This window comes from Symsagittifera roscoffensis, chromosome 4 (assembly GCF_963678635.1).
Source record: "Symsagittifera roscoffensis chromosome 4, txSymRosc1.1, whole genome shotgun sequence".
Lineage (NCBI taxonomy): Eukaryota > Metazoa > Xenacoelomorpha > Acoela > Convolutidae > Symsagittifera > Symsagittifera roscoffensis.
Genome location: NC_087065.1, coordinates 5,021,083 through 5,044,774, shown reverse-complemented (window position 1 = coordinate 5,044,774; position 23,692 = coordinate 5,021,083). Strand labels below are relative to the sequence as shown.

General features: G+C 35.6%; 3 protein-coding genes across 4 annotated transcripts; 1 reads left to right on the top strand and 2 right to left on the bottom strand.

The window, feature by feature from the left end:
* The first annotated feature begins 4,196 nt into the window (after window positions 1-4,196).
* Window positions 4,197-14,054, top strand: LOC134844084 (aldehyde dehydrogenase X, mitochondrial-like). Its single transcript, XM_063860559.1, has 7 exons — window positions 4,197-4,548; window positions 4,941-5,108; window positions 5,482-5,624; window positions 6,123-6,304; window positions 12,057-12,265; window positions 12,658-12,827; window positions 13,513-14,054. The coding sequence occupies exons 1-7, from the start codon at window positions 4,414-4,416 to the stop codon at window positions 13,979-13,981; spliced, it is 1,476 nt and encodes a 491-aa protein (XP_063716629.1). The 5' UTR covers window positions 4,197-4,413; the 3' UTR covers window positions 13,982-14,054.
* On the bottom strand, window positions 10,640-11,748 carry LOC134844085 (uncharacterized). Its single transcript, XM_063860560.1, has 2 exons — window positions 11,268-11,748; window positions 10,640-10,966 (listed from the first exon to the last, which is right to left on the bottom strand). The coding sequence occupies exons 1-2, from the start codon at window positions 11,613-11,615 to the stop codon at window positions 10,814-10,816; spliced, it is 501 nt and encodes a 166-aa protein (XP_063716630.1). The 5' UTR covers window positions 11,616-11,748; the 3' UTR covers window positions 10,640-10,813.
* Window positions 14,055-15,690: 1,636 nt separating the features above from the next.
* LOC134843900 (uncharacterized) lies at window positions 15,691-22,939 on the bottom strand. Of its 2 annotated transcripts, XM_063860239.1 has the most exons (8): window positions 22,527-22,938; window positions 21,729-21,889; window positions 20,436-20,603; window positions 20,053-20,189; window positions 19,444-19,587; window positions 17,880-17,970; window positions 16,938-17,052; window positions 15,691-16,542 (listed from the first exon to the last, which is right to left on the bottom strand). In XM_063860239.1, the coding sequence occupies exons 1-8, from the start codon at window positions 22,671-22,673 to the stop codon at window positions 15,877-15,879; spliced, it is 1,629 nt and encodes a 542-aa protein (XP_063716309.1). In that variant the 5' UTR covers window positions 22,674-22,938; the 3' UTR covers window positions 15,691-15,876. The 2 variants fall into 2 exon arrangements, with proteins under 2 accessions (XP_063716309.1, XP_063716310.1); XM_063860240.1 differs by lacking the exon at window positions 19,444-19,587 and having other exon boundaries at window positions 22,527-22,939.
* Window positions 22,940-23,692: the final 753 nt, after the last annotated feature.

Below are 23,692 nucleotides of genomic sequence, written 5' to 3'. Positions count from 1 at the left end.
CAGTAACATTTTCGGGATTGTTGACATTAGTGAATACTGGTCGACCCGCAATAAACAAGGGACCACTTTGCGGTGTCGTTAAGAAAAAGAGAGAAAGAGAGAAACAACCGAGAGACGCAACCTCATAAATAAGTAAAGCAGAATGTTTGCAGAACGAGCGTACGCCTATTGTTTTTTGTTTTTTGTTTTTCAAAAGCAGCTCAAAAAAGCCGTTCTAAGTCATTATTTCAAAAACTTTGATCTAAAAACTGCATATTTCCATCGAACGCTCGCTCTCAAAAATACTATATGGAATTTTTTAAGATCAATCTTTGAAGTTATCATGAAATGTTGAAATCATGTTAGCCTTTTGCACAGATCAAAATTCTATACACCTCAATGCAAGTCAATTTGAAGCAGGAACTTTTTAATATCACTTTGCTAAGAGAAAAAAAAAACTATTGTATCGGAAAAACCATCAGTTGTTGAAATGCTCATCTAGCGTAAGCAAACCCAACCTGTTTTTTAGGGGAAAATCTATTTCAACATTTAAACTATTCCTTCGTTTTTTGATTTTTCGAATCAAGTGAATACAAAAAAATCAAAGTAGTGTAGAAAATAGCCTGATAATGGAACACAAAGCGGTTCTCAGTTTTTTTTACCAATTCACTGTCACTTTTAACAAAAAAAAAGAAAAAATTGTGGTTGAACGGATTAAATATATTTTTTGTTCCATTATTCAAGATAATTGTATTTCTGACCTTTGAAGCTCTCAAAGCTTTCACAGCTCCATGATATTCATCACAGTGCAACTTCACTCACTGCTTCAAGCTTTAAAAAATAGCTTTGCGGTGAAGCCAATTTTGCAAAATGTGAAACCGACGTTACAACAGCCTTTGTCTTTTTTTAGGACAACAATGCTCAGTTTCTAATGGCTGGTATCTATCTCAATATACTAACTTTTTATAAAATATGGATGACAGCAAATAAGTTTTCAACACTGAGCATTAAAAAATCTCGAACAAAGTTTTGAACCTACACACCCAAAAAGGCCAAATACATGCAGAAAAAGCTATAAAAAATATATAGGCAAGCAAACAATTCGAGAAAATGATGGCTTTCTTGACTACTAAAAGTTTCTGGATATTCACTAGTTACTTTAAGCGGTTCAAAATTGGTACAGTTCTACAAAAACAAATTTGTAAAAAATTTCATTGGTTTTATTGCGCTGAAAATATTTGGGAGAGAAAATACATTTGAAAAGTTTATTGAAGTTTTCGATTCATTGGAAAATAAATCAACTATAACGAACAAAATAAAAACTCCCTAACTTGTTTCTAAAATAATTGCCTTGTACTGATTGAAAAAAATTCTGCTGAGCCAAAAACCTGTTCTATAAAATTCATAGGTTTTTAATCAAGCATTGCTTCAATTTTGAGCTTGAACTAGTTGCAAAAAAGTTTTGAAAGTATTTTTGGTTGTTAAGTTGCATGTCATTCTGAAGCCTGTTTAATTTTATTTTGAAGCATATCAAATGGAACATATTCACTTTTGGAAAAGTGAAATGGAAAATTTGATTGTTCACTTTTGAACTCAAATGATTGTTGTGAATTGTGCGAGGTCAGAATTTTTACCAAAAAAAAAATATTTTGATTTTATAAACTTTTTGAAGCAAAGGAGGCACTTAGCACAGTGGTAAGGCGTTCACTTTGAAATCGTCAGATCGTGTATTCGATCCCATGCCATGGCAATGATAGTGTGTGAGGACAAGCTCTCACAACCTGACCAAATTTGGCTACAATAGTGGTACCACGTAAAAGTTCTCGACGCAAAAAAAAACGGCCTTGTGTAGCAAAAAACAGCTTCGCTCAGCAAAATAACACTTTCTGGAATGTGGGGAGATAATACAAATGGACTATCCTCGACAGGACTGTTAAGGCCTACTGATAGCTCCTCTGCGATTCGCAGGAACTAAAATTATTATTATTGTTTTTTATCTTAATTTTTGGTTGAGAAATTTTTTAATTTTTCAAAAGAACATTAGGTGAGTTCTTGTTCTTTTTTGCTATCTTGATTTTTGGCGATTTGACTAGAAAAGTTCTAAGAGTGTAATGCTGAGCAGGCTCGGTTTGAAGGATTTTCAGTCTCATACAACCGCATTTTTTCAGGTTTCCGTGAATAATTTTTGCTCTAAAAGTGAACTTGCTCTAATTTTTCAGGTTGGACTTTGATTTGATTAAGTATTCAAATAAAAAAACATGTTATTTTTCAACCTGCGTAACATGCGTGGCAAAATGAGTCGTATAGATACCCTTTTTAACTTGCTTGACTGTTTCGCATTCTAATCAGTAACCTGAATCAATTGATGGCGTCGTTTGAAGAAAAAAATTTCAGTAAATCTTCAAGTATGATTATGAATATAACGTTCCTTTTGAAGTTTCGGCAATTAACTCTAATGCTTGTATTTTTTTAGCATCAATTAAGATGAATTGCTTTTTTATGTTATTTTCTACAATTTTTATCGACCAAAAAAGTTAAAAATAAAAAACAGGTTAAAAATTAACAGTTCAAAAACAAACAAAAACGTTGGAAAGGCCATGTAATGGTTGATTTTTTTCGTAGGAAACAAGCCAATAGGAAGCAGCCCAAATTTACTTAAGCGGGTTATGATGTCTACTGAATACATTATAATTAATTGATTAAGCGCGTTGGTAATTGCCTGCATTAGTGTGGACGCGGGTTTGCAAAAAAGACATTCGAGACAAAATTCAAAAAGTTGGATTTTTTTCTTGATTTATTACAGGTCAACACTTTTTTAAATTGTTTTTCCTTAAAATATTCAATTAGCTATATTCTTTTAATCGTTTCTGTTAAAATGTTTTGTTACAATCCTAAATAAGACACCAATACTCACTCCTAACTCTTTGTTTAATTTTAAATTTAATTTTGACTTGCTAGTATTTATTCGAAACAAAATTTTTTACGGAAAAATATTCTAGGAAAGGTCAGCCCTTTTAAAGGAACGTTTTTTAAAGGAAAGGTCAGCCCTTTTCTTTATTCCAAATTTGGCTTTTGGCGATTCGACTAACGAAGATTCAAGAGCGTGCTGTTAAGCTGCCTCGGTTGTCGGATGATGGCTTTGCATATTCGAGCTTTTTTTGCATAGTTTTGATATAAAATTTAGCGTGAACAGATTTTTTTAGTTTGAATTTAATCTGATAAAAATTTCAAATTTCAAAAATTAGCAGTAACCTGCTTGAGGCGTCGTTTGAAGAAATTGAAATTTAGGTAAAACAGAGAGTATCAATACCCATACGATCGTCAAGGCTAGGAATTCGATAACTCATTTCATGGCTCGTTTTATGCCATGGCTCATAATTTTCAATTTAATTTTGAGCTGACACTAAAACAATTTAAAATTGTTCTGAATTTTCCTTCAAGTCTGAATTTTTTCTTCGTTCAATTAAATTACCAGGTGGAATTTTAATGAAAAATTTCGAAAGTCAGTATCACAATTTACAATGTTACTCTCACTTCTGCAGATTGTGGTATCTACAGAATAGAACACGACTCATTCACGTAAGTGGATTGGTAACCGCGGGGCATGAGCTGGGACGCGAGGTTCGAGACGAAAACAATTTGAAGAAAAAAAATCAATAATTGAGTTTTTCCTCTGCTAGTTACATTTTATTTCATATTTTTATTAGGTTTTTATTTCAATTAGGGTAGGAGCTAGATTATTTATGACTGTTAGACTCCTAATTAGGGTTACTATAATCAAATTTTTTTCAAAAAAAAATCAAAATTAATTCTTACTCCTACCGCACCCCCGTTTAATAGCCACCACTCACCTCCCTCACATCACTACCCCACAAACCCCCCCCCCCCCCCCACAAACGACCCGCATTCATATCTGCACTCACAAAATGAAAGTTACTTTAGGACCCCTAAAATGTGATTGCTCAAATAACGTCATCGCCTACCTGCCATTTTACCATATGCAAACGCTTTCTTTAAACTAAAATCTTTGCAGTTGCATTTCAAACATTGAATACAAGCGCCCTGGTATGACCTTGTTATACTGTGTTTTTAACTCAATGAACCATTTGTTAACTAAGGCATATTTTGATTGAAGTAAGGACTGTGTAATTTGAGTTGGAATTTGCCCGTTCAAGTTTTTAAAACCAACAAAACGCAAAGTTATCTTATCATTAAATTTGTCTAGTAGGCAAGCTAAAACAATCAGATTGTGCAAGATTTGCAAACTTTCCGGCAAATAAAAGTAGAAAATATTGGTTCTGAAACATTTGAACCATTCAGCAAGCGGCCCAATCTGATTTCAGTCAATCGAAATTTCATCTCAACTAATTTGATTTCTTCTTGACTTTCTAGATTTTGTGAGACTTTGTAGCTTTTGGAACCGTTCGAAAAATAATGTCTGGACTAAAGTCGATTAAAAAGCCAGCAGTTAAGCGTACCCAATTGTTCATCAATAATGAATGGGTAAATGCTGTCGGGGGGAAGACCTTTGAAAGCATAAACCCAGCTACTGAAGATGTCATCTGCTCCGTAAGTTTCAAATTTCAAGTTTTTGTTTTTAAAAAAACTATTTTAACGACGTCATGCTTTTATGAAGTTTTGCCGCGTTCTGATTGGCTAACTTAATTTTCTTGGATTCGATCCTTCTTGGATGAGGGTTCTTATTACTGGATCATGTTTTTTTTTCTTGAACCCTGTTATTTATTGCCCCCTTCTGAAGCCTAGGGAAGACACTCCATTGATTTCCACTCGTTTTGTTTGTATGATTATCACCGCTATAGAAACTACTTCAACGGATAAACTCAATAAATTTTTGTAAATATTTTAAATATTTTTTAATTACATTTATGTAATAATTTTCTTTTCGGCATTTTGCTATCGCGGTGGGGGGATTGCTAACATGGTCTGTTTTTCTTCTTCAGGTACAAGAGGGTGGGAAAGCGGACGTGGACTTGGCAGTGTCCGCTGCCCGACTGGCCATGAAGAGGAACTCCCCCTGGAGGACTATGGCCCCCGCAGAGAGGGGTCTCCTGCTCATGAAGATGGCCGACATCATCGAAAGAGACATAGAGTACATCGCGTCTCTTGAGGTGCGGGTGCTAATTGTACCGTACAAAAAAGTAGAAAATATAGGCTCTTCTAACAGGACCCCCACCCTTCTCTGTTCTCGAGACCGCTGACTTTCCTATTCAATGAATACGGCGAAAAATGAAATAAGTTTAAGTAAGGCCAAAGTTAATTGGCCTAATTGAAAACATCAGACTAAGAAGCTTCGGAAAATCGAACATATTTTTAGTTTCATAATCTAATAAAAAACCTGCCCAAAAATAAAGACAACTATTTAGTACTAAAAAGAAATAGTGTTCAATTGGCCCGGGAAGATCCAGCCACGCATGGGAAGCTTCAAAAAACGTTTTACAGAAAACTGAATATTAAAAAAAACAATTTATGGACTAAATGCAGGTAGTTGACAATGGGAAGCCGTTCACGAGTGCAGTGGGGGATATTCGGGCGGGCATTAAATGTCTCACGTACTACGGGGGCTACTGTGACAAGATAGAGGGCAAAACACTCGCCATGGAAAACGGAAAAATGGGATACACCAGGTCAGTAGGAAAGTTTTTAAGTGGGTTAGGTCTCTGCCTCTTGATCGATAGGTTGCTGATTCGAGGCCACTATGGTCCTTGCTCGTTTCAAGATCACCCGGTCAAGGAAAATCATAAAAAGCAATGAGATATTATTTACGTCTGCAATCTCGTTCGGCAAGCGGAAAACTATTAAATACAGATTTGTTAATGATTGATTTAGTTTAATAACTGCAACATATCATTCCAATGGAATCACTGGAATAAACCAACCTTGTTTTCACAAAATACTTTTGCATATTTGCATTTTTTGCGTCTTTTCCAAATACATTTGAAGACAATGAAAATTCTTATTTTTATTTGATACTCAGATGTACAGAATAGGATGCTAATAAAATTAATATTCAAGTGGTTAAAACACCGTGAAAAGTTTTTCAATTAAGACTATCAATGGTATAGCTAAAATTTGCGGACGACTAGAATAACTATTATCTAAAAAATGGTTTTCTTTTCTTGCAGGTACGAGCCAGTTGGAGTTGTGGGTGCGATCACCCCCTGGAACTTCCCCTTCATGCTTTCCTGTTTCAAACTGGCACATGTGTTAGGGGCAGGCAACTCCATCGTGCTCAAACCCCCAGAACAGACCCCCCTCACTTCCCTGCTGCTGGGGGATATTGCTATCGAGGCGGGAATACCTGCAGGTAATTTTTTAAAATATTTTTCACGAATTTCGACTTATCTTTAGTTGTTCGCAATTCCGTACGATGAGAGTGAGCCGCCAGGTTAACTTCTGGAACCATTTTTGAAGTCATTTCTTTTGATGGGATCCCAAAAACAGCAAATAGATACAGTTTCATAAGCTATCGTACTTGGCTTATTCGCAATTGGTAAGAAGGTATGGGGTTCGATACGAAATGCCCCCCCCCCTCTTTTGTAAAAGGGGATGTTCGCTACTAAGTAAAAAATTCGCATATACTTAACCGTTGAGTTAATATTAATTGTGGTTTCTGCGATTCGCAGAGGATCTATGAAAGGCTCTCTAGCCTGACTAAGCATAGTCCGTTTCTCTTGTTTCCTCAAACTCCAGACTGAGTTATGTTTGTTGATCCAAGCTCTTTTTTTTGCAACTCAAGGCCGTTTTTTTGCCTCTAGAGCTTTCACGTGGCACCACTATTGCAGCCGTAATTGCTCGAGCTGTGGTAGACCTGAAGCTAGAGGTCAAGTGAGAGCTCGTCCTCACACACTATCATTGCCATGGCATGGGATCGATTACACGATCTGACGATCTCAAAGTGAACGCCATATCACTATGCTAAGTGCCTCTCAAATTTGTTGCCTCTCAGAGTTATTGCATTGGATGGGTGATAATCTTTACTAAGTATCAAAGCGGGAGTTGCAAATTGTTAAAGTGATCCGGGTTGCTTTAGTTCAAATTTTAAAAATCACTAGGCTTTCTGCTGTTTTGATTTTCAGAGTACATATCTATAATCGGTGGTATATAAACAAGCTGAAGTTTAAACCGAAAATAGGTAACTGTTTTGTGACTAGCTATTTAAGATTTATGTAACAGTTACGCGAGTCCTCCAAGTTTCGTTCAAAGAATGTTTCAGCTGGTTTATATATTTTATATATAGCATCAAAAGCTTCGGATGATTTATGCACCATTGTTTTTTTTGACTGGCTTTTGGTTTGGCTTTTTTTTTCTACACTATCCGGGCCGAGTTGCTCACTTTATCTTTCGATTTTTCTCGACCAAAAAACAATAGCAGAAACAGGGATTTGGGTCGAGCACAAAGTCAAAACATACCACGAGCACGGTTGAAACATATCAACATTTGGTCAAGCACGGTCGAAACAAACTAATTTTCCGCGGTAACTTGGAGTGAAAAACAAAAATCTCTCAAATATGAACTTGTATTCCTTCAAACATGAACTTAATCTCGACAAAGCAGCATTTAAGTTGTAAATAACCCACCTGTACAGGAGTTTCATGGATATTAATCACATGTTTTCGATTTTCAAAATTCTAAAGAAGTCAAATCTAATTGATTATAATCGACTAAAAATGGATGATTATTTAATTTTTTTCAAAAAAAAGCCATTTTAATCGATGATAAATAATTATGATGAATTAGAATCAATTACAAAGGGTTATAATCAGTTTTTTGTAAACTATTCTGAAAATTACAAGTAATTTTCAGTTGTTCTTAACAGTTGTTCTTGTCTTAATAGACGTTACATCAGAAAAATGGAGATTCTCGTGAAGTTTTTCAGTTTCCCGTCTTTTTTTGCTGGTGTTAATTTATCTCCGGTGCACGTAATAAATTCAATTTGATAAAAAAGCATCCTGGGCTGTTACCAGAAAAGCAAAATGAAGGTCGAAACATACCCGAATTTGGTCGAGATGGTCAAAACATATCTCGCTTACGTCGAGTACAACGAGCTGGGTCGAGTACGTCGAGCACATTGTTTTCGGTTGAGCATATCTTGCATAGGCCGAGCACCGTTGAGCAATTCTTTTCGGTCGAGCACGCTCGAAACATTTCCACATTCGGTCGAGACGGTCGAAACAAACAGTGGGCAACTCGACCCAGATCTTGTTACCCGCTTTACGTATCTTTGAAGCTTCTTTTTCGCTTTTTAGGGTAATTACACAATGATGAACCTCAATTTTCAGTTTCAAATTCGAGATTTGTTTTTTCTTAAGACATAAATCATTACATTCTAGGCAAGTTAATTACTAAACCATAGATAAATTGCCTTTTAGACTTGGTCCTTACAATTTACTGAATTACGAGGCAAAACTGTGCACTGGATGGTGCACAATTTGGCAAGTGTAGGTCAATGGAACTCAGAGAACAGTCTATAAACAATTGGGATCAAGATTCTAGCATTTTTCACGGATTTTTTTTCCGATTTTGATGCAAGTTAAAGTGTTTCGAAATTAAGGTAAGATATACCTCATTTGGTTAAGTGGTGAACTTCCCGCAACCCAAAATTTTGCAATAACTGATACTACTGAGGTAAAGTGATGCTAGAGTCAATTCAAATGTCGACAGAAGAGTCAATAAGAGTAAAATTATCTCATGTTGTGATTTTTTTTTCATGGTAAAAAAATTTACTATCTGGCACAATCATTTTAGCATCGCGCACAAAGAGAAGTAGTCAAAAAGTAAAGAAACACAATATCAGAAGCGAGATAAGAACAAGAAATGCCGGTTAATTTTTCCAATTTTTTGTAGTTTTTTCTAGAAGATGTAATAAAAAATCTAATATAAACTAAAATTATAATATTATTGCCCATATTATAATCTAATATAAACTAGACAGTAATTATAATATGGGCAAACTGTGCAACGGTTTTTGTAGACAAATGATAGAAAAACAAAAAATAATAGAACAAAATTCAAACCATTTTTCAAAAATTTTTTGGTGAAAGTTTTTGATTTTATAAAAAGAATTGATTCCCAAATTGGCGCTAAAAACTCAAAAACCTAACTTTATTGGCTAAAAAATAAGTTTTCAGGGTTTTAATTAAGCATGAACAAGCTACTTTAAGCCTGCACAATCACTTTATTTGCTCGAAATTATACCAAAAATTAAAAGTTTCAATCCGGTTTTTTTTTTCAACTCAAAATTTTTTGAAAATTGCCTAATATAGTTGTAGTTCGAATAACGACTGAAATGTTTTTAATTTGATATATCATTCATCCCATTCCGATAATTGATTTTTGCTTCGAAACACAAAAAAACTAAAACACACCCGACACAAAATTCCTCCGCAATTTCAAAGTCGGAACAAAAGAAAGAGGTTTATGTATGTGTAAGTTTGTGACCAAACTCCTCCTAAGATAATAATCCTCCGACCGTAAAGTTTCATTTGTGCTTCGAGCATTTCTCAAAGTTGTTTCAATTACGACTGAAAGTGCTTTAGTATGATATATCACTAGACCCATTCCGCTGATTATTTGGGGAACCTGATTTTGCGTGGAAAACAAAAAAAAGACCAAAATTTACCCAAATTCTTGTTTCTTCCTCTTTTATCAAATGGTCGGATCAAAAACAAGTGTAGGCAAAACTATTTTTAACTATGGCCACTTTTTTTTTACTCGCAAAGCATTCGTTTTTTTATTTTGAAAACTGATGCATTTAGCCAGAATGGCATGTAAAATTTCACTGAAAAATGAAAATAAGCGGGGAAATTAGAAAAAGGAAAACTTTTTATCGGAAAGTGAAACTGAAATATTTGGGCTCTTTCCTACTTTTTCTCATTTTGTTGTTCCGACTTTCAAAGAAAGTGCAGAAAAGTTATGCATGAGGTAGAATTTTTTTTTTTTCAGTTCCTTTTTGACTTTTTAACTAAACGTTTTTGACGGATTTTTAAAATAATATCTGTGAAATATTGTTCTTTTGAGCTCAAATTCAAATAGTTTTTTGGAAGTCGATGAGTTACATAGTTCTTACATTAGTCGTGATGATTTTCTTTTCGTTTTTATTTTCAGAATAAGGTTTTGCATTTTCGCGGTTTGAGTTTGGATTTTTTTAAGCTTAGTTGATTTCCACTGTTAAAAAGAAAGCAAACTCTACTATCGAACAGCAAAAGTGTAAAACTCACGAAAAACTTTATTGACTTCTAGCTTCAAAAGTGGCATTTAATTTTCAGATTTTAAAAATAAAAATAAAAATTTTACCTGTTGATCAAGTTTTTACAAATCGGATTAATTTTTCAAAAAACGCCAATCAAATTTTTTCTAGAAATTCTAAAAAATCTAAGAAAGTCTATTTTTTCTTTGAATTTCAAAAGTCGGGTTTTTAATGAAAAAAAACAAGTCCGTTTTTTTCTGTTTACTTGCGTTCGTTGACAGGTTTCCAACTGTCTGTTGTCTTTGTTTTTGAATTGATGGCGTTGTAACGCATTGCAGGCGTTTTGCGGCTTCGAACTTGCGCGTGTTCTGCATTTTGCATCTAGCCTGATTTGATCATAAAACTTAGCTGCATCTGATTTATTCTCAAAAAAATAAACTTTGGGTTACACTTTTAACTGCTCAATTGAAACAATGAAGTAAGATTGAAGTGTTCTTTTTCTATTAATAATCCACATAATTCCTATAAAGTATGCTTTTGTCTCGAAAAAAAATAGAATAAAATCACTTTAGTTCGACTGTTTTCAGCCATTTAACACGTGGCTAGATGATGGTTGGATGTTCTGTTCACTTTCTGTGTTCGAGGTAGTGAAGGTAGTTGTTGTATCTGAATTTGTACTCCTCTAGCAGGTCGTCGAAGGGGTTCTTGACTGAGTCCAGGAACTCAGCCAGAGAAACTTGGCCGTCCAGATTCCTGTCCTTGTCCATAAATCGAGACACCTGCCAAAAAAAACTGTCATTACAATTATCGAGACTATTTGAACCTATTTGTTCCATTTGAAAATTCGAACTCAGAATTAAGTTAACATCCTCCACCATAGCGGCTTTGGGGGGGGGGGGGGGGGTTGGGACGGAGGGGAGGATGTTAAGTTAGTCCAATTATGCTCAAGTGATAAACTCAAGTAATATTTGGCAGAAAATTTTGTTACAGAAAATTTTAGCCCTGAACTGAAAATGAAAGATTCATTTTTCCGATCAAAAAATGGGTTCAAAGTCAACTGAATTGGGAAAAATATCCAACCTTTTTCCAATTAACGTGGTTCTTTGCCTCTCCAAGGTCAACTAATCCATTCCCATTATCGTCAATTTCAGCGAAAGTTTTCACACAAAAGATAAACTTCTTTCCGGAAGTTAGCTCCTTCGCTTTTTCATACGATTCCCAACTAATCGAAGTTTCATTCTCATCTACGCTTTGGAAAGATTCCCTCACGAATTCGGCCCAGACTTTGGCGCCTTCCGCTGTGTATGACTCTTTGGGCTCGGCTTTTTTAATCGCGGTAATTTTCTCGGTGTAAACTTTTCGGATTTCGTCGGCTAATTGTTCGGATTTCAACGGATTCTGTTCGTATTCTTCTTGATTTTTGTCCATTTTGACCAAACGTGTTCGTCAAGTTTTGATGATGTAAGTTGATATATGTTAATAATAATCACAGATTGTATTATAAATTGATTCAAATTGTACACATGCGTTACTTTTTGACAGCTCTGCGCATTACTTTTTTTCGCTGTTATAATTGTTTTATTACTTATAGAGTTTTAAAAACATATATTTTTTATTACACCATTTATTTTATGGTTTTTTCTCCAAAAAAGAAAAAAAGATTAAATGATTTATGCTAGAATTCGCTTTAACTTGAAAAAATGATAGATTTATAGCAATTTGTAGAATATTTTTCACTGTTGCAAAGAATAATTTGATTTTATAAAATCCGGCCTGATGAAAAATTGGCCGTCCTTGCAGCTTAAAACTGAGCAAATAAATTAACTATATCCCCGTGATAAAATAGATAAATTGTCTTTTTTTCTGCAGGTGTGATCAACATTATCACGGGGTTTGGACCGACCGCGGGTGCCGCCATCTCGGAACATCCGGACATCAACAAGGTGACCTTCACGGGGTCAACTGAAGTGGGACACCTGATCCAGAAGGCGTCCGGGGATACCAACTTGAAGAGGGTCACTCTGGAACTGGGCGGGAAAAGTGCTCTCATCGTTGGCAAAAGTGCCGATCTGAGCATGGTAATATAACACCAAACTGAAACCGTTATTTTTTTTACAAGTTTATGCCAGTCCTAATAAGTCTTAATACTATTGAATTATTAGTATTTTTCGAAAATTTTCGAAAACTTTCGAAAATGCGACGAAAAAGTTGCATACAAAGTTGAAAATGTTTGCTTCAAGGTGAACTTTGTTTCCACAAATTCACAAAAATCACTTGTAAAATCCAAAAATGACTCATATTGCTATATTGTTTTGTTGAATCAGACACATCAGTCAAGAAACTCTAAAACTCTATCCCGTCAATTTTTGCGCTGGTTAGTTTCTTATTCACATTTTAACTTAAACCATCTTTCTAGAATTTTTTTTTTTCAGTTTTCATTTCATTGGTTATTTAAGGTCTGTTTTTTAAGGTCGTCCCCTTGGCCCAAGATGCATGCTATGTGAACATGGGACAAACTTGCTGCGCCCTGACCCGAACTTACGTGCACGAGGACATCTATGACGAATTCGTGAAGCAGAGTGCCGAGTTGGCCAAAAAGACCAGAGCTAAAGTCGGGGATCCGTTTGCCGACGATATCAGGTAAAAGAGACAAAGTCTTAAAACATGCTAAAAGAAACAAAGTCTTTGATAGAGCGATCAAATATAAAACGAAAGAACAATGGAAGATCAAAGAGAGCGTCCTTGTTACGGAATCCGCTTACAATTCACAAAATACACAGTTGGCCTCGTAATGTACTTCTGACCATCTTATAAACTAGTGATTAAGCGATGCAGTTTTCGATGTCCAGAAAAAGAAGTTTGAGGAGAAACTTAAATTTTTCATTCGCATAAAAAAGCCAATGCTGGAATTTCTCTACGGGTTAGAGGCTGGGGGGTTTGGGATTTTCTGATCTTTTCGGAACGCGTTTCCCCTCAAATTTAGTGTAAAAATGCTGAGGCGCCTTTAGAAAGTTTTTAACTTTTAGGGTTGGTCGGCCAAAAGTAGGTATTGAAAAATGGTATCAAAAGTTAGACCCCATTGGGTTAGTGAGGGCGTCGAGATTCTAAAGGAAGCGTTCGTTCATCTTCTACCCACCCCACCACTTTCCCCTAAGCATGCCCCCCGTTTCCATATAATTGCACCCTCAATTTTCTCAAGTTTTTTTATTTTATCTTCCATTTCAACACATTTAACATCAACAGCTAATTCAATAAAATTTAGACAGTGTTGTGAATAAGAATCAGAGCATAATCATAAATCAACAATTATTGATTTTATTTACAGGTATGGACCTCAAGTGGACAAAATCCAGTTTGAAAAGATTCTTGACTTTATTGATTCGGGCAAAAAAGAGGGCGCGAAACTGGAGTGCGGCGGCGGTCGACTCACAGAAAAAGGCTACTTCGTTGAGCCCACAGTTTTCAGCAACGTCAAAGACGATATGAGAATCGCCAAGGAGGAAATTTTCGGCCCGGTTCAGCAAATTATGAAGTTTTCCAACATCGAAGAGGCCATTGACAGGGCTAATGACTCGGAGTATGGTCTAGCAGCTGCCGTTTTCACCAATGATTTATCGGAGGCCTTGTATGTTTCGAACAGTCTCGAATCTGGTCAAGTTTGGGTGAATAGTTTCATGTCTGGTGGTGCCAACACGCCGTTTGGGGGCTACAAAAAGAGTGGAATTGGGCGTGAGTTCGGATGGGACGGATTGCTGCCTTATATGGAAATTAAAACTGTAGTGATCAAAATGTAATTGGACATTCTGGAACTGATCGGTAATGATTGCAAATATCTGGAAAATTAAAAAATTGAAAGTGTTTAACTGATTGCCAACAAAAGTGATAGTCGTTGCTGTGCACAAAATCCAATCGCAGTCATATCTGCGAAACTAACAGTTTCTACTTTTTTGTCTATTTTTTTCTGTTTTTATTTAGTTCTTTGTTATTCATCTGAGGTTTTTTCTTCTTGCTTTTTGGTTATTAACGCCATAGCAATATGAAAGCGAAATGTTCAATCCATTTTTTTTTCAAAAACAGGAAGTTTTGGAAAATTTGAAATCACGACAGAAAGAGTTACGACAATTTTGACTCAATTTTGAGCAATTTTCATTTGCGGTACCTGGTTTCACCTGAAACAAAAAAAATCAACCTAATACCGATTTTTTTTTAAGTTTTTTATTGCCATGATGGCACTTGAAATATCCAAAAACAATTTTGCGATAAGCCTGCTCGCTTACTTTTTTCGCTCGAAATTAAACTAAAATTTCAAAAATTAAAACCAGTTTTTCTCAACACTGAGTTTGGAACAATTTTTTTAAAAAAATTTTTATAGTGATTTGGATCACGACTGATAGGGTTTTAATATGATATAGTACTCGGTCAATAATTCCGAAAAATATTTGTGGCTTTGCCTGGAAAAAAACACTAAAACAACCCAGTACAAAATTCCTCCCCATTTTCAATGGTCGGAACTATAAGAAAGAAGTTTGTGTGCGTATGTTTGTCCGTGACTGAACTCATCCTAAGATAATAATTCCACCACCGTGAATTTTAATATTTATTTGCATTTAATGTATTCAATATGAGTGCTATGGGCTGTTTAGTAATTCAAGTTTTATCCGATGTCCTTCAAAAAATGGCAAAAAAAAGAAAATTGGACTCTTGCCAACTTCCTCTAAAATTTCAACATTTCACCTTTCAAACTATAATTATCATAAAAAATTATCGGCCGTGTTTGAGTCGTAGGCAACGAAAAACAAATTAAGTAATAAAAATTCACTTGAAAGTTTTATAAGCTACTCTAATTAATTCTTAGGCTACTTTAAATATGTTTTATACATAATGCTTGGACTGTGTTGAGTGAAAAATCAAATAAAAGCCCTTAAAATTGTGATTCGAACCACCTTAAAATTTTTCAAAAAACTTTTCCCAGTGTCGAGATAAATCGGTTTGAAATTTTTGATTTTTCGTCTTTTTTCGCGCGAATAAAGCGAGCAAGCAGTCTTATTTTGATTGCTTAAAAGCTTACAACAGCTGAATTTAAATCATAAAATTTTAATTAAACATGGGTAACGTTAGTTTATTTTGATTTTTTAGCGCCTTTTTTGAATCAAAATTTAACAAAAATTCAAAAAAAACTGCACAAATTTTGAAAAAAATTTTGAAATTTTTTTTCCGTTTTTCTTGTGAATTTTCTCGAAAAATTGTTCATCAATTTGCTTATTTTAGACTGGCTGTCTAATATGCCTAATACTCAGTTTTTTAGTCCTTTTATCACACCACTCCGAGAAAAAAACGACAAAAATTTGAAAAAACGTTGTTGTATTTTTAAGACTATAGTCGGAACATTCTGTGCTACTTGCACTTTGTCCGGCTATCCTTATTTCTATTCTACCCTGTTAACACTAGTTATTCGATATTATACCAGTGGTAGCATTTATTTTTACTACTGATAGAAAAACCGTTTTAGAGATCATAATTTTTTTTTTTGAATATAGAGTTTTTGAAGATTTAAGTGAAATAGCTTTTTCCAATAATTGGTACAATCACGCAATTCGAAAATTAAAACTACAGTCTTTTATCAGATTGGTAAATGCCTCAAAGTTTTTCCTCGTCAAGTTTTTTGAGTTTTACCAATTAAGCAGCTTAGTCAGTTAACAGATAGTTCTGTTTCGTTCCGTTGCAAACTAGCCGTCAATTTTTCCAGCCTCAGTTGCGCTTTTTCTGCTTTCTTTCTTTCCTTCTCGGCAACTTTTTTCGCGTGTTCTTCTTTTGCCAACTGAATTTTCAATTTGAATTTGGACTCATTAAGCGCACTTTGGATGTTATCGATTTGTTTCTGAGGCGGTTCCTCGACTGAAATGGTGAGAAGCATTGCTCTTTCGTAGAAAGCGATACTAGCCAAATACTCTTTCTTTAAGTAGTAAATCCGACCAAGTTTAGAACTGAGCGCTGATATTGTTAGAATGTTTCCACTTTCCTCTGATTCGAGTAAAGCACTCGCTTTCTTGTAAGCTTCAATCGCCGAGTCATAATCTTCGGTGTGAAAGAAACAGTTCCCGAGCTCAGTGACGAAACGTGCGTTTTCAATTGAATCTAACCCGAGCATTGATTCTCGGATTTCAATGATTCGATGTAAGAGTTCGAGAGCGTCGGCAAGCATTCCGGTTAGTCTGAGTAGAATTGCCTGCTCTAATCCGACCTCGGTTCGTTTGATGTCATTCAGAGGAACTCCGAGTTTGTCCTGGAGTTCCTGGACGTCGTCAAACAACTCGGAGGCGCCCCCGAAGTCCTCCAAGTCTCGCCTTATGACTCCCTGATTAAATCAAAGCAGATAAAGTTGACTATGCCTAAAATTACCAAATTGGGCCAAAAAACAATTTAAGAGCTCTTTGTTCACCGATCTTTTTTATAAAAAAACGGCCATTTTTTTCTGAAATTTTCGCCTAAATATGATTATTTTGGGCCAAATTTTGGCTAAAAGTTGTACCTCGAGGGTTTTTTAAATTTTTTTGAGCTATTGAACCCCCGCATTGAGTTTCCATGCATGAGACAAATTGATTTTTTTTGGATTGTGTTGGAAAAAACTTAACCTATATAATCAATTTTCACGACCCATTTAACCGTGAAAATAGATTTCAGGCGTTTTAATGCCTTTTCAAAAATATTGCTATTGATGTTAATGATCATTAATCTGATTGAGAATTTGACCTTTCCAAGCATGTTTTTGAGTTTGAACGGGAACTCTAGCTGGTTGGGCCACAGTTTGTCGCCTATCCTCAAAGCCCTGTTCAGAAGACGCTCCCCATTGGCCAAATCTCCAAATCTGCACAAATTAATGAAAATAACGAACTAATTGGAACAGATTTGCACATTTTGAAAAGAAGATAATAAAAATAGTTGGCGTTTCTGCGATTCGCAGAAGATCAATGAAAGGCCTTGCAGTCTGTTTAAGCATAGTACATTTCTCTTAGTTCCCTACATTCCAGACTGAGTTACTCTTCAATCAAAACGATTTAAAAAACAACCAAAATAAATAAAAACTGCATGTATTCTTCACCACGCCGAAAAAGCTCGCCGAAAAGTTGCTGGTTTTTATCCCCTGAGAATGTTTTTTTAACTCATCAAAAAAAGAGTTTCAAGAAAAGTATTTTCCAGAAAAAAAACGTCTATAGTGTTAAAATCAAAGATGCTATGAAGATAAAAAAAAGTATAGCGCCGAATTTTCCTTCCTCAGTAAGTTTTGAAGAAAAAAAAACAATTGAATTTCGTTTTCCATTTTTTCAAATTGTGTAGTTTTTGAGGATGTAGCAAGGGGGCAAAAATTAGGTGTAAAAGCAATAAAAATGATTTGATTTGATTATATTTAGCTTTGCAAAACCCATATCAAAAACGAAAACTGTTTTTTATTTAAAGAAATTATTTTGAACCGTTTTTTAAACTCTTTTTGCACATTTTTAATTACCGATCGAATAAAAATTATAACGAAAGTGAATATGATATGTCACTCAACATCATCTGATTGGTCGGAGCGTTATCTGTTCGAAGTATTATTAGCAGCTCATTTTTTTTCAATAAAGATGCCCACGAACAAAAAAAAGATAATTTATTTTTGAATTTCACTTAATTTTTTCTGAGAATTTGAAGGATTACTTGGTGAGGTATTCGGCCAGAGACGTGGCCAGTCTGTATCCCAGCTCTTTCTGGTACTTGCTTTCCAGAAGAACATCACACTCCCTCTTGACTAAACAAAACGAAATAATTATAATAATCAGTAGCGTGCCGAGGGTGAGGAGGCGGGGGAATCGGCGACCCCCCCCCCCCCCCTCAATAATTCTGGTTGCCAATTTTTTTTCCAAAGAGTCCCCTTTTAATATAGTTTACGACATCCATTTTTGTCTGACCAACCTCAAAAGTTTTCTGAAGGAGTCTTTGGCGCCAATATAACGTATTTTGAAGGGGAGAACGCGCGCCGAAAAAGCGCAAGTTTTTTGGTCAAAATTTTCCAAAAAGTGTCTAAAAACGCCTTTTTGACCTGTTCTGCTGCGGCGCAGAAAAATTTTGACAAAATAAGGTCCTTATAGTATTTTCGGAGAGCTCGGAAAATCAAATTGATCGACCTAACAAAAGAGTTTGACTGCAGTTGGAAGATAAGATTGTATTGGACCCTTGGCCATTCAAAACCTGCTCCCCAACCCACCTTTTGTACGATTCATTTTTTAGTCGAACCCACTTTTTAAACCCCCCCCCCCACTTACAAAATTTTACACGCAAAATCTTTATTCACATTGTCCGATTGTTATGAAAATTGACATGCGGACTAATTAGGCCATGAAAAACATTACGAGACCAAACTGTGCACTGGATAGGCGCACAATTTTTTGTCTGTATGTTTCTATATTCCAGAGATAAGCCTTTAAACATGTTAAAATTTTGTTGGAACGATCAAAGAAAACGAAACAAAAAAAACAAAAAAAAAGAAACAAAGGAAGCGTCCTTGTTGCGGAATCCTCCTGCATTTCTCAAAAAGCAAAGTTTGGCCTCTAATGAACATTTTTGGTCCGCGTAGTTAACCTTGTAAAACCACTCATTACACTATAAAACTGATGTCCGTTTGAGATGGGGGGAGGGGCGGAAAAAGAGCCAAAACGCTTACGGAAGCATTTTTTTAAATTTTGGAGATTATTCCCGTTCAGATAATTGTGTTATTGCTCCAACCAGTCCCAGGTTTTGACCTGTTTTTTTCCTCGCAAAATCAGGTTCCTCGAATCAGTTTGATTGGTATATCACATTAAAGCCACTTAAGTTGTAATTAAGATTCCAAAAAATACTTCAAATTTTTTTTTATTTTCCTTATTACTGTTGCTAAATTGTACGAGATTAGTAATCGCGCGAAATCAGTGAAAACCAAACAATGTTTGGCTCTTTTGTGATTTAATTTGTATAATTATTTCAGAAAGTATAATTTTTATTTCTTATTTTATTTAAATTTGTCATCAATCTGTGTTCGGGTAGACTCTCAATAGGTGCGTATTGTACCGTTAGTCTATCCAATCCAATCTGGTATTTTATTCAACAATTAATTTGAGTTTCCTAAAATATTTAACAGTTACTGTTGTATCTGTACTCATACTATTATGGAGAAATAAATTCTTTCTGTCTTTCAAAAAAAGCTGTCTAGTTGTCTAGAAAAACTAGTAGAACTCGAAATCTTTACATATGCGGATGATCCACTTTTTGGTTTTCTCCAGCAGTTGTTCGCTGACCCACTCGAACCCGAACTGTTTCTCCACCATCACGCGCAGAACATCCGAGTAGCTCACATCCGAGTCCTCCATCAAGTCGCCACGGAACGAGAACCCTTGCAGAAAATGTCAATTTAAAATTAAGACTTGTTGTTGTTGTTGTTGTTGTCGTCGTTGTTGTTGTTGTTGTTGTTGTTGTTGTTGTTGTTGTTAGTTTCTCATAATAAAATTAGGACTCATTTGCGGGGGGCGCGTCCAGGTTGAGTTTTCGGCGGTTGATGAAAATTTGGTCGGAATAATTATAATTTGAAAAGAAAACCTAAACCTCAAGCAAGCTTTTAAGAATTATGGTTTTTAAGCATCTATTAAAAAAACAGTGAGCGACTTCAGACTTGGTTTTTTTCATAGAAAAAAAAACTGAGATCACACACTCTCGACATGCGATATTTTTATTTTTTTCTTTTTTTTTAAATAAAATTTTTCCTAAGCTAAGCACTTAATCTGTTCATAAGTATCGCCCATTTACGAATGGGAAGCAAGAACAACGACTATTTTGGCCGCTCTAAATTTAAAAGAAAAACCTTTGAAAGTGTCGTCAAAATCTCCCCCGTTGTCGACTAAGGCGTACACCAGCTGATCATTTTGTTGAGGCTTCGAGAGAATCGTGACTTCACCTCCAAGTTTTAGACAGGTTGCAATTTCAAATACACACCACGATCTAAAGACAAAATCAATTTAGTCAAAAAAAATTTTGTTGACATAAATCTGAACCTGAAAATCTGAAGCCGAAAATCTGAAACCTCGCCCTGGAGTAACGACCTCGTACAGTGACGGGCTTCGAACCAACAACCTTCCTACTAGAAGCGGAGCTCTAGCTTCTTCACTATCGCTCCGTTTGACAATGGTATGTGTAAAAAATTAACTCTGTTTTATAAATCCAAAACAAGGATTTGTAATTAGTAACCTTCTGAGAGCGAGCGGTTTCTTCAGATCGGGTAACAGCAGCAGAAGGTTGTCCGCTTGTTTGATTTCGGCAGTGACTTTCTTCTTCAGCCATCTCTGTACATTAGGGGGGCTGGTCGTTTCTTCGTCGTGGTAGTTTTCACAGAAGATATCCATCCAATAGTAACACCTTTCAGATCAATCGAATCAATCAACGTTGGTCTACGAAGATTTTAAGTTTGCAAAAAAAACCAGTTTGTTGGACGGGATAATAAGGTTGAACCGAGTCAGGGGATATAGTTGACATGTTTCTGTTTTATGTTTTGAGTTCTCAATCTGAGTAGCACTAGTGTGCAGGGGGTGGATCTAGGGTTTTCTCGAGGGGGGCTTTTTTTCGAAAATTTTGTCGACCTTTTTTTTAGTTCGACCAATTTGATTTCCTGAGCTCTCCCAAATCACTATAATGACTTTATTTTTGACCAAAGTTTCTGGCAAATTAAAAAAAAAACAGGCAAAAAAGCCGCGTCCTAAATTCGCCCCTGCTAGCGTGTCAAGCTGGCGTGCGACCGCCCTTTTTTCTCAACTCATGATTCCCATTTTTTACCAGATTTTTGTAACCATTTTACGGTGGCCTTTTAACCCTTAAATATTTCTACAAGCGCACATGGCATCATAAAATACAGAGAAGCGACAACACTTCGAAAGCGACATTTGGTAGAAAGTGACATTTGACAGTTTTTCAAAACCCGTTGATAACTCAGAACCGGCAGCAATTCGTAACAGTATATTGTGCGGCAAACAATGATTTACGTGCACTTTTATTCTCGTGCCAAATGTAGGCGAATCAGAGCTAGCGTTTGCCATTTGCCAATACCGTGTTACGAATTGTCGCTTGTTTCAAAATGTCGACTCTACGAATCATCGTTTTTTATAAAATTCTGCCAATTATCGCTTCTAACCAGTTGTCGCTTTCCATAAATTGTCGCCTTATCAAAATTAACTTATATGAAAATAGATGCGGATTTAGGAGGGTGGGGGGGACGCTTTTTCCCCTCAGGAATTCGACCCCCTGCCGACCAAAAGGGTCCCCCTTTGTACTATTATGAGATATAAATTTTTGACTGACAGACCCTACAATTTTTCTAAAACCGCCTTGGCGTCAATATATACTAATTTTAAAGGGAGGGGGGCAAAAACACGCTATTTTTGGTCAAAATTTTTCAAAAAGTGCTTAAATAAAAACGCCTGTTTTTGCCTGTTTTTTTTCTACTCAAAGAACAAAAGAAGTCCTAACAGTTATATATTTAGTCCATACCTTCCCAGTTCTTTCTCTGCGTGGTCCAGCAGAAGTTGTAGGGTGTCGTTGAAATTGCTGTTCCAGGCGAAGCAGACTCGGAACTGGGCCTCCCCCACGTACTCAATGCCCCTCGCGTCCACCCTCCCCCAAAACAGATCCATGAAGCTGCACTCCTTCTCCTATGTGTAAGCAATTGTGAGTTGAAAAATCAAAGAAAGTAGCACAAATTTTTTTTTAACGTTGTTTCACCCTGGGATTGCGCGAATACAGGAAAGCAGGTAACTGATATTTCCTCTCATTCAGTATTTGAAGATATCCATTTATGGTCTACCCAACGTTTGGACCAACCCTAAAAGCCCTAAAAACTAAATTTGAGGGGGTGGGGGAGAGAACGCAAAAGGGAGCACCTGCCAAAAGGGGGCGCTTTTTTTGGTCGAAACATTTCAAAATTTTCCAAAAATTTTTGGCCAGTTTTTTTTCAAAAATATGGTGAAACAGGCTCTTGTTAGTATTTTGAGAGAGCTCGCAAAACCATTTATAGACATAAAATTTTTCGAAGCATTTTTTGGCATTTTTTTGAAAACACGCTTCATTTTTGGGAAAGACCTTGATCAGCTGTGCTCTAGAATATGTTTGCAAAAATTTTACCCAGGAGGATTTAGTTCGGCAATTAAAAACTAGTGATTAAAATAAATTTTAGAGTTTCCTGGAAGTCTTTTGAATTCTAGAAGCGCTAATCAACAACTAACCCCACCCCTCGGACATCAAAAATTAGACACAATTATTGTCTTAATTCTTTTTTCTTCGCTTTCTCACCTTAGTTCTTGGCTTGACAATTTGTTCACACGCCTCTTTTCCTGTTATAGTTGTACTGTTCAGCATGAAGTTGTTTTTGAACTCTCGAAGAAACACACCCGATACACCGCCAACTGCAGATCCGTTATTTCGATAAGTAGAGATCATTTTTGGGTGGGGGATCAAAATCCAAAAATTGAATGAATAATATTTTTATTTGATTAATGTTTGATAAACTATCTGTGAATACTAGAGATCATTTTTGGGGCGGCATAAAAATCCAAAAAATGAATCAATAAAAAAGAAAAACAACAGCAAAACACGAAATGATAGAGCTATTATACAATTTGACTAACTATCTGTGAATACGTATTAGCTATTCAGATCTGTCTTGGTAGTTGATAGTCTATTGAGTAAGAAAATTAATCAAAAACTGTCAAAAAGACGACTGAAGTTAAAATGTTTATTATGGCTATTTTATTGTTCAATGAGTTTGCTACTCTCTGTTTTATATATTTAGCATATCAATTTAAAAGGCACCAATTAGATTTATTTCGATTCAAGTAAAATAAAATTTTAGCCTCTCCATTTTAGAGAAATCACTTTTGTTTTTCAAAGTTTTCATCACAATTTAACTGTTTAAAACCAAATCTCTGCTAATAATAAACCAAAATTTTTAAAATATAATTATGCATTTGTGCAGATGCGGATCTAAAAATCTGCAAAGGCGGGCCTGGATTTTTGCAAAAAAGCCAAGTTTGTGAAATTATATATCCTGAAAGGAATGACTAAATTTTTGGAAGGTCAGGGTGTCAAATTTTTGGAAATTCAGGGTTTCAAATTTTTGGAAAGTCAGGGTTTCAAATTTTTGGAAGGTCAGGGTTTCAAGTTTTTGGAAGGTCAGGGTGTCAGCAAACTCTCGGGGGATTTCGAAAATTTGTTTGCAAAACCGGGGTTCGCAAATTACGGTTTCAAAAAAGAAAAGTGTTATCATTATACTAAAACAATATAAGAAACCCCTGCTTGCGGAATTCATAGCATATATGATATATAATCATCGCGAGTCAGATCTTTCAGGCGATGATTTATTCCAGTCTAGAAACCATAATCCAGCTTAAAAATAGAATCAACCGTTGGTAGTTTCAACGACGGCAAAAACTTGGAAGTGGCAAGCTATTGCGTATCGC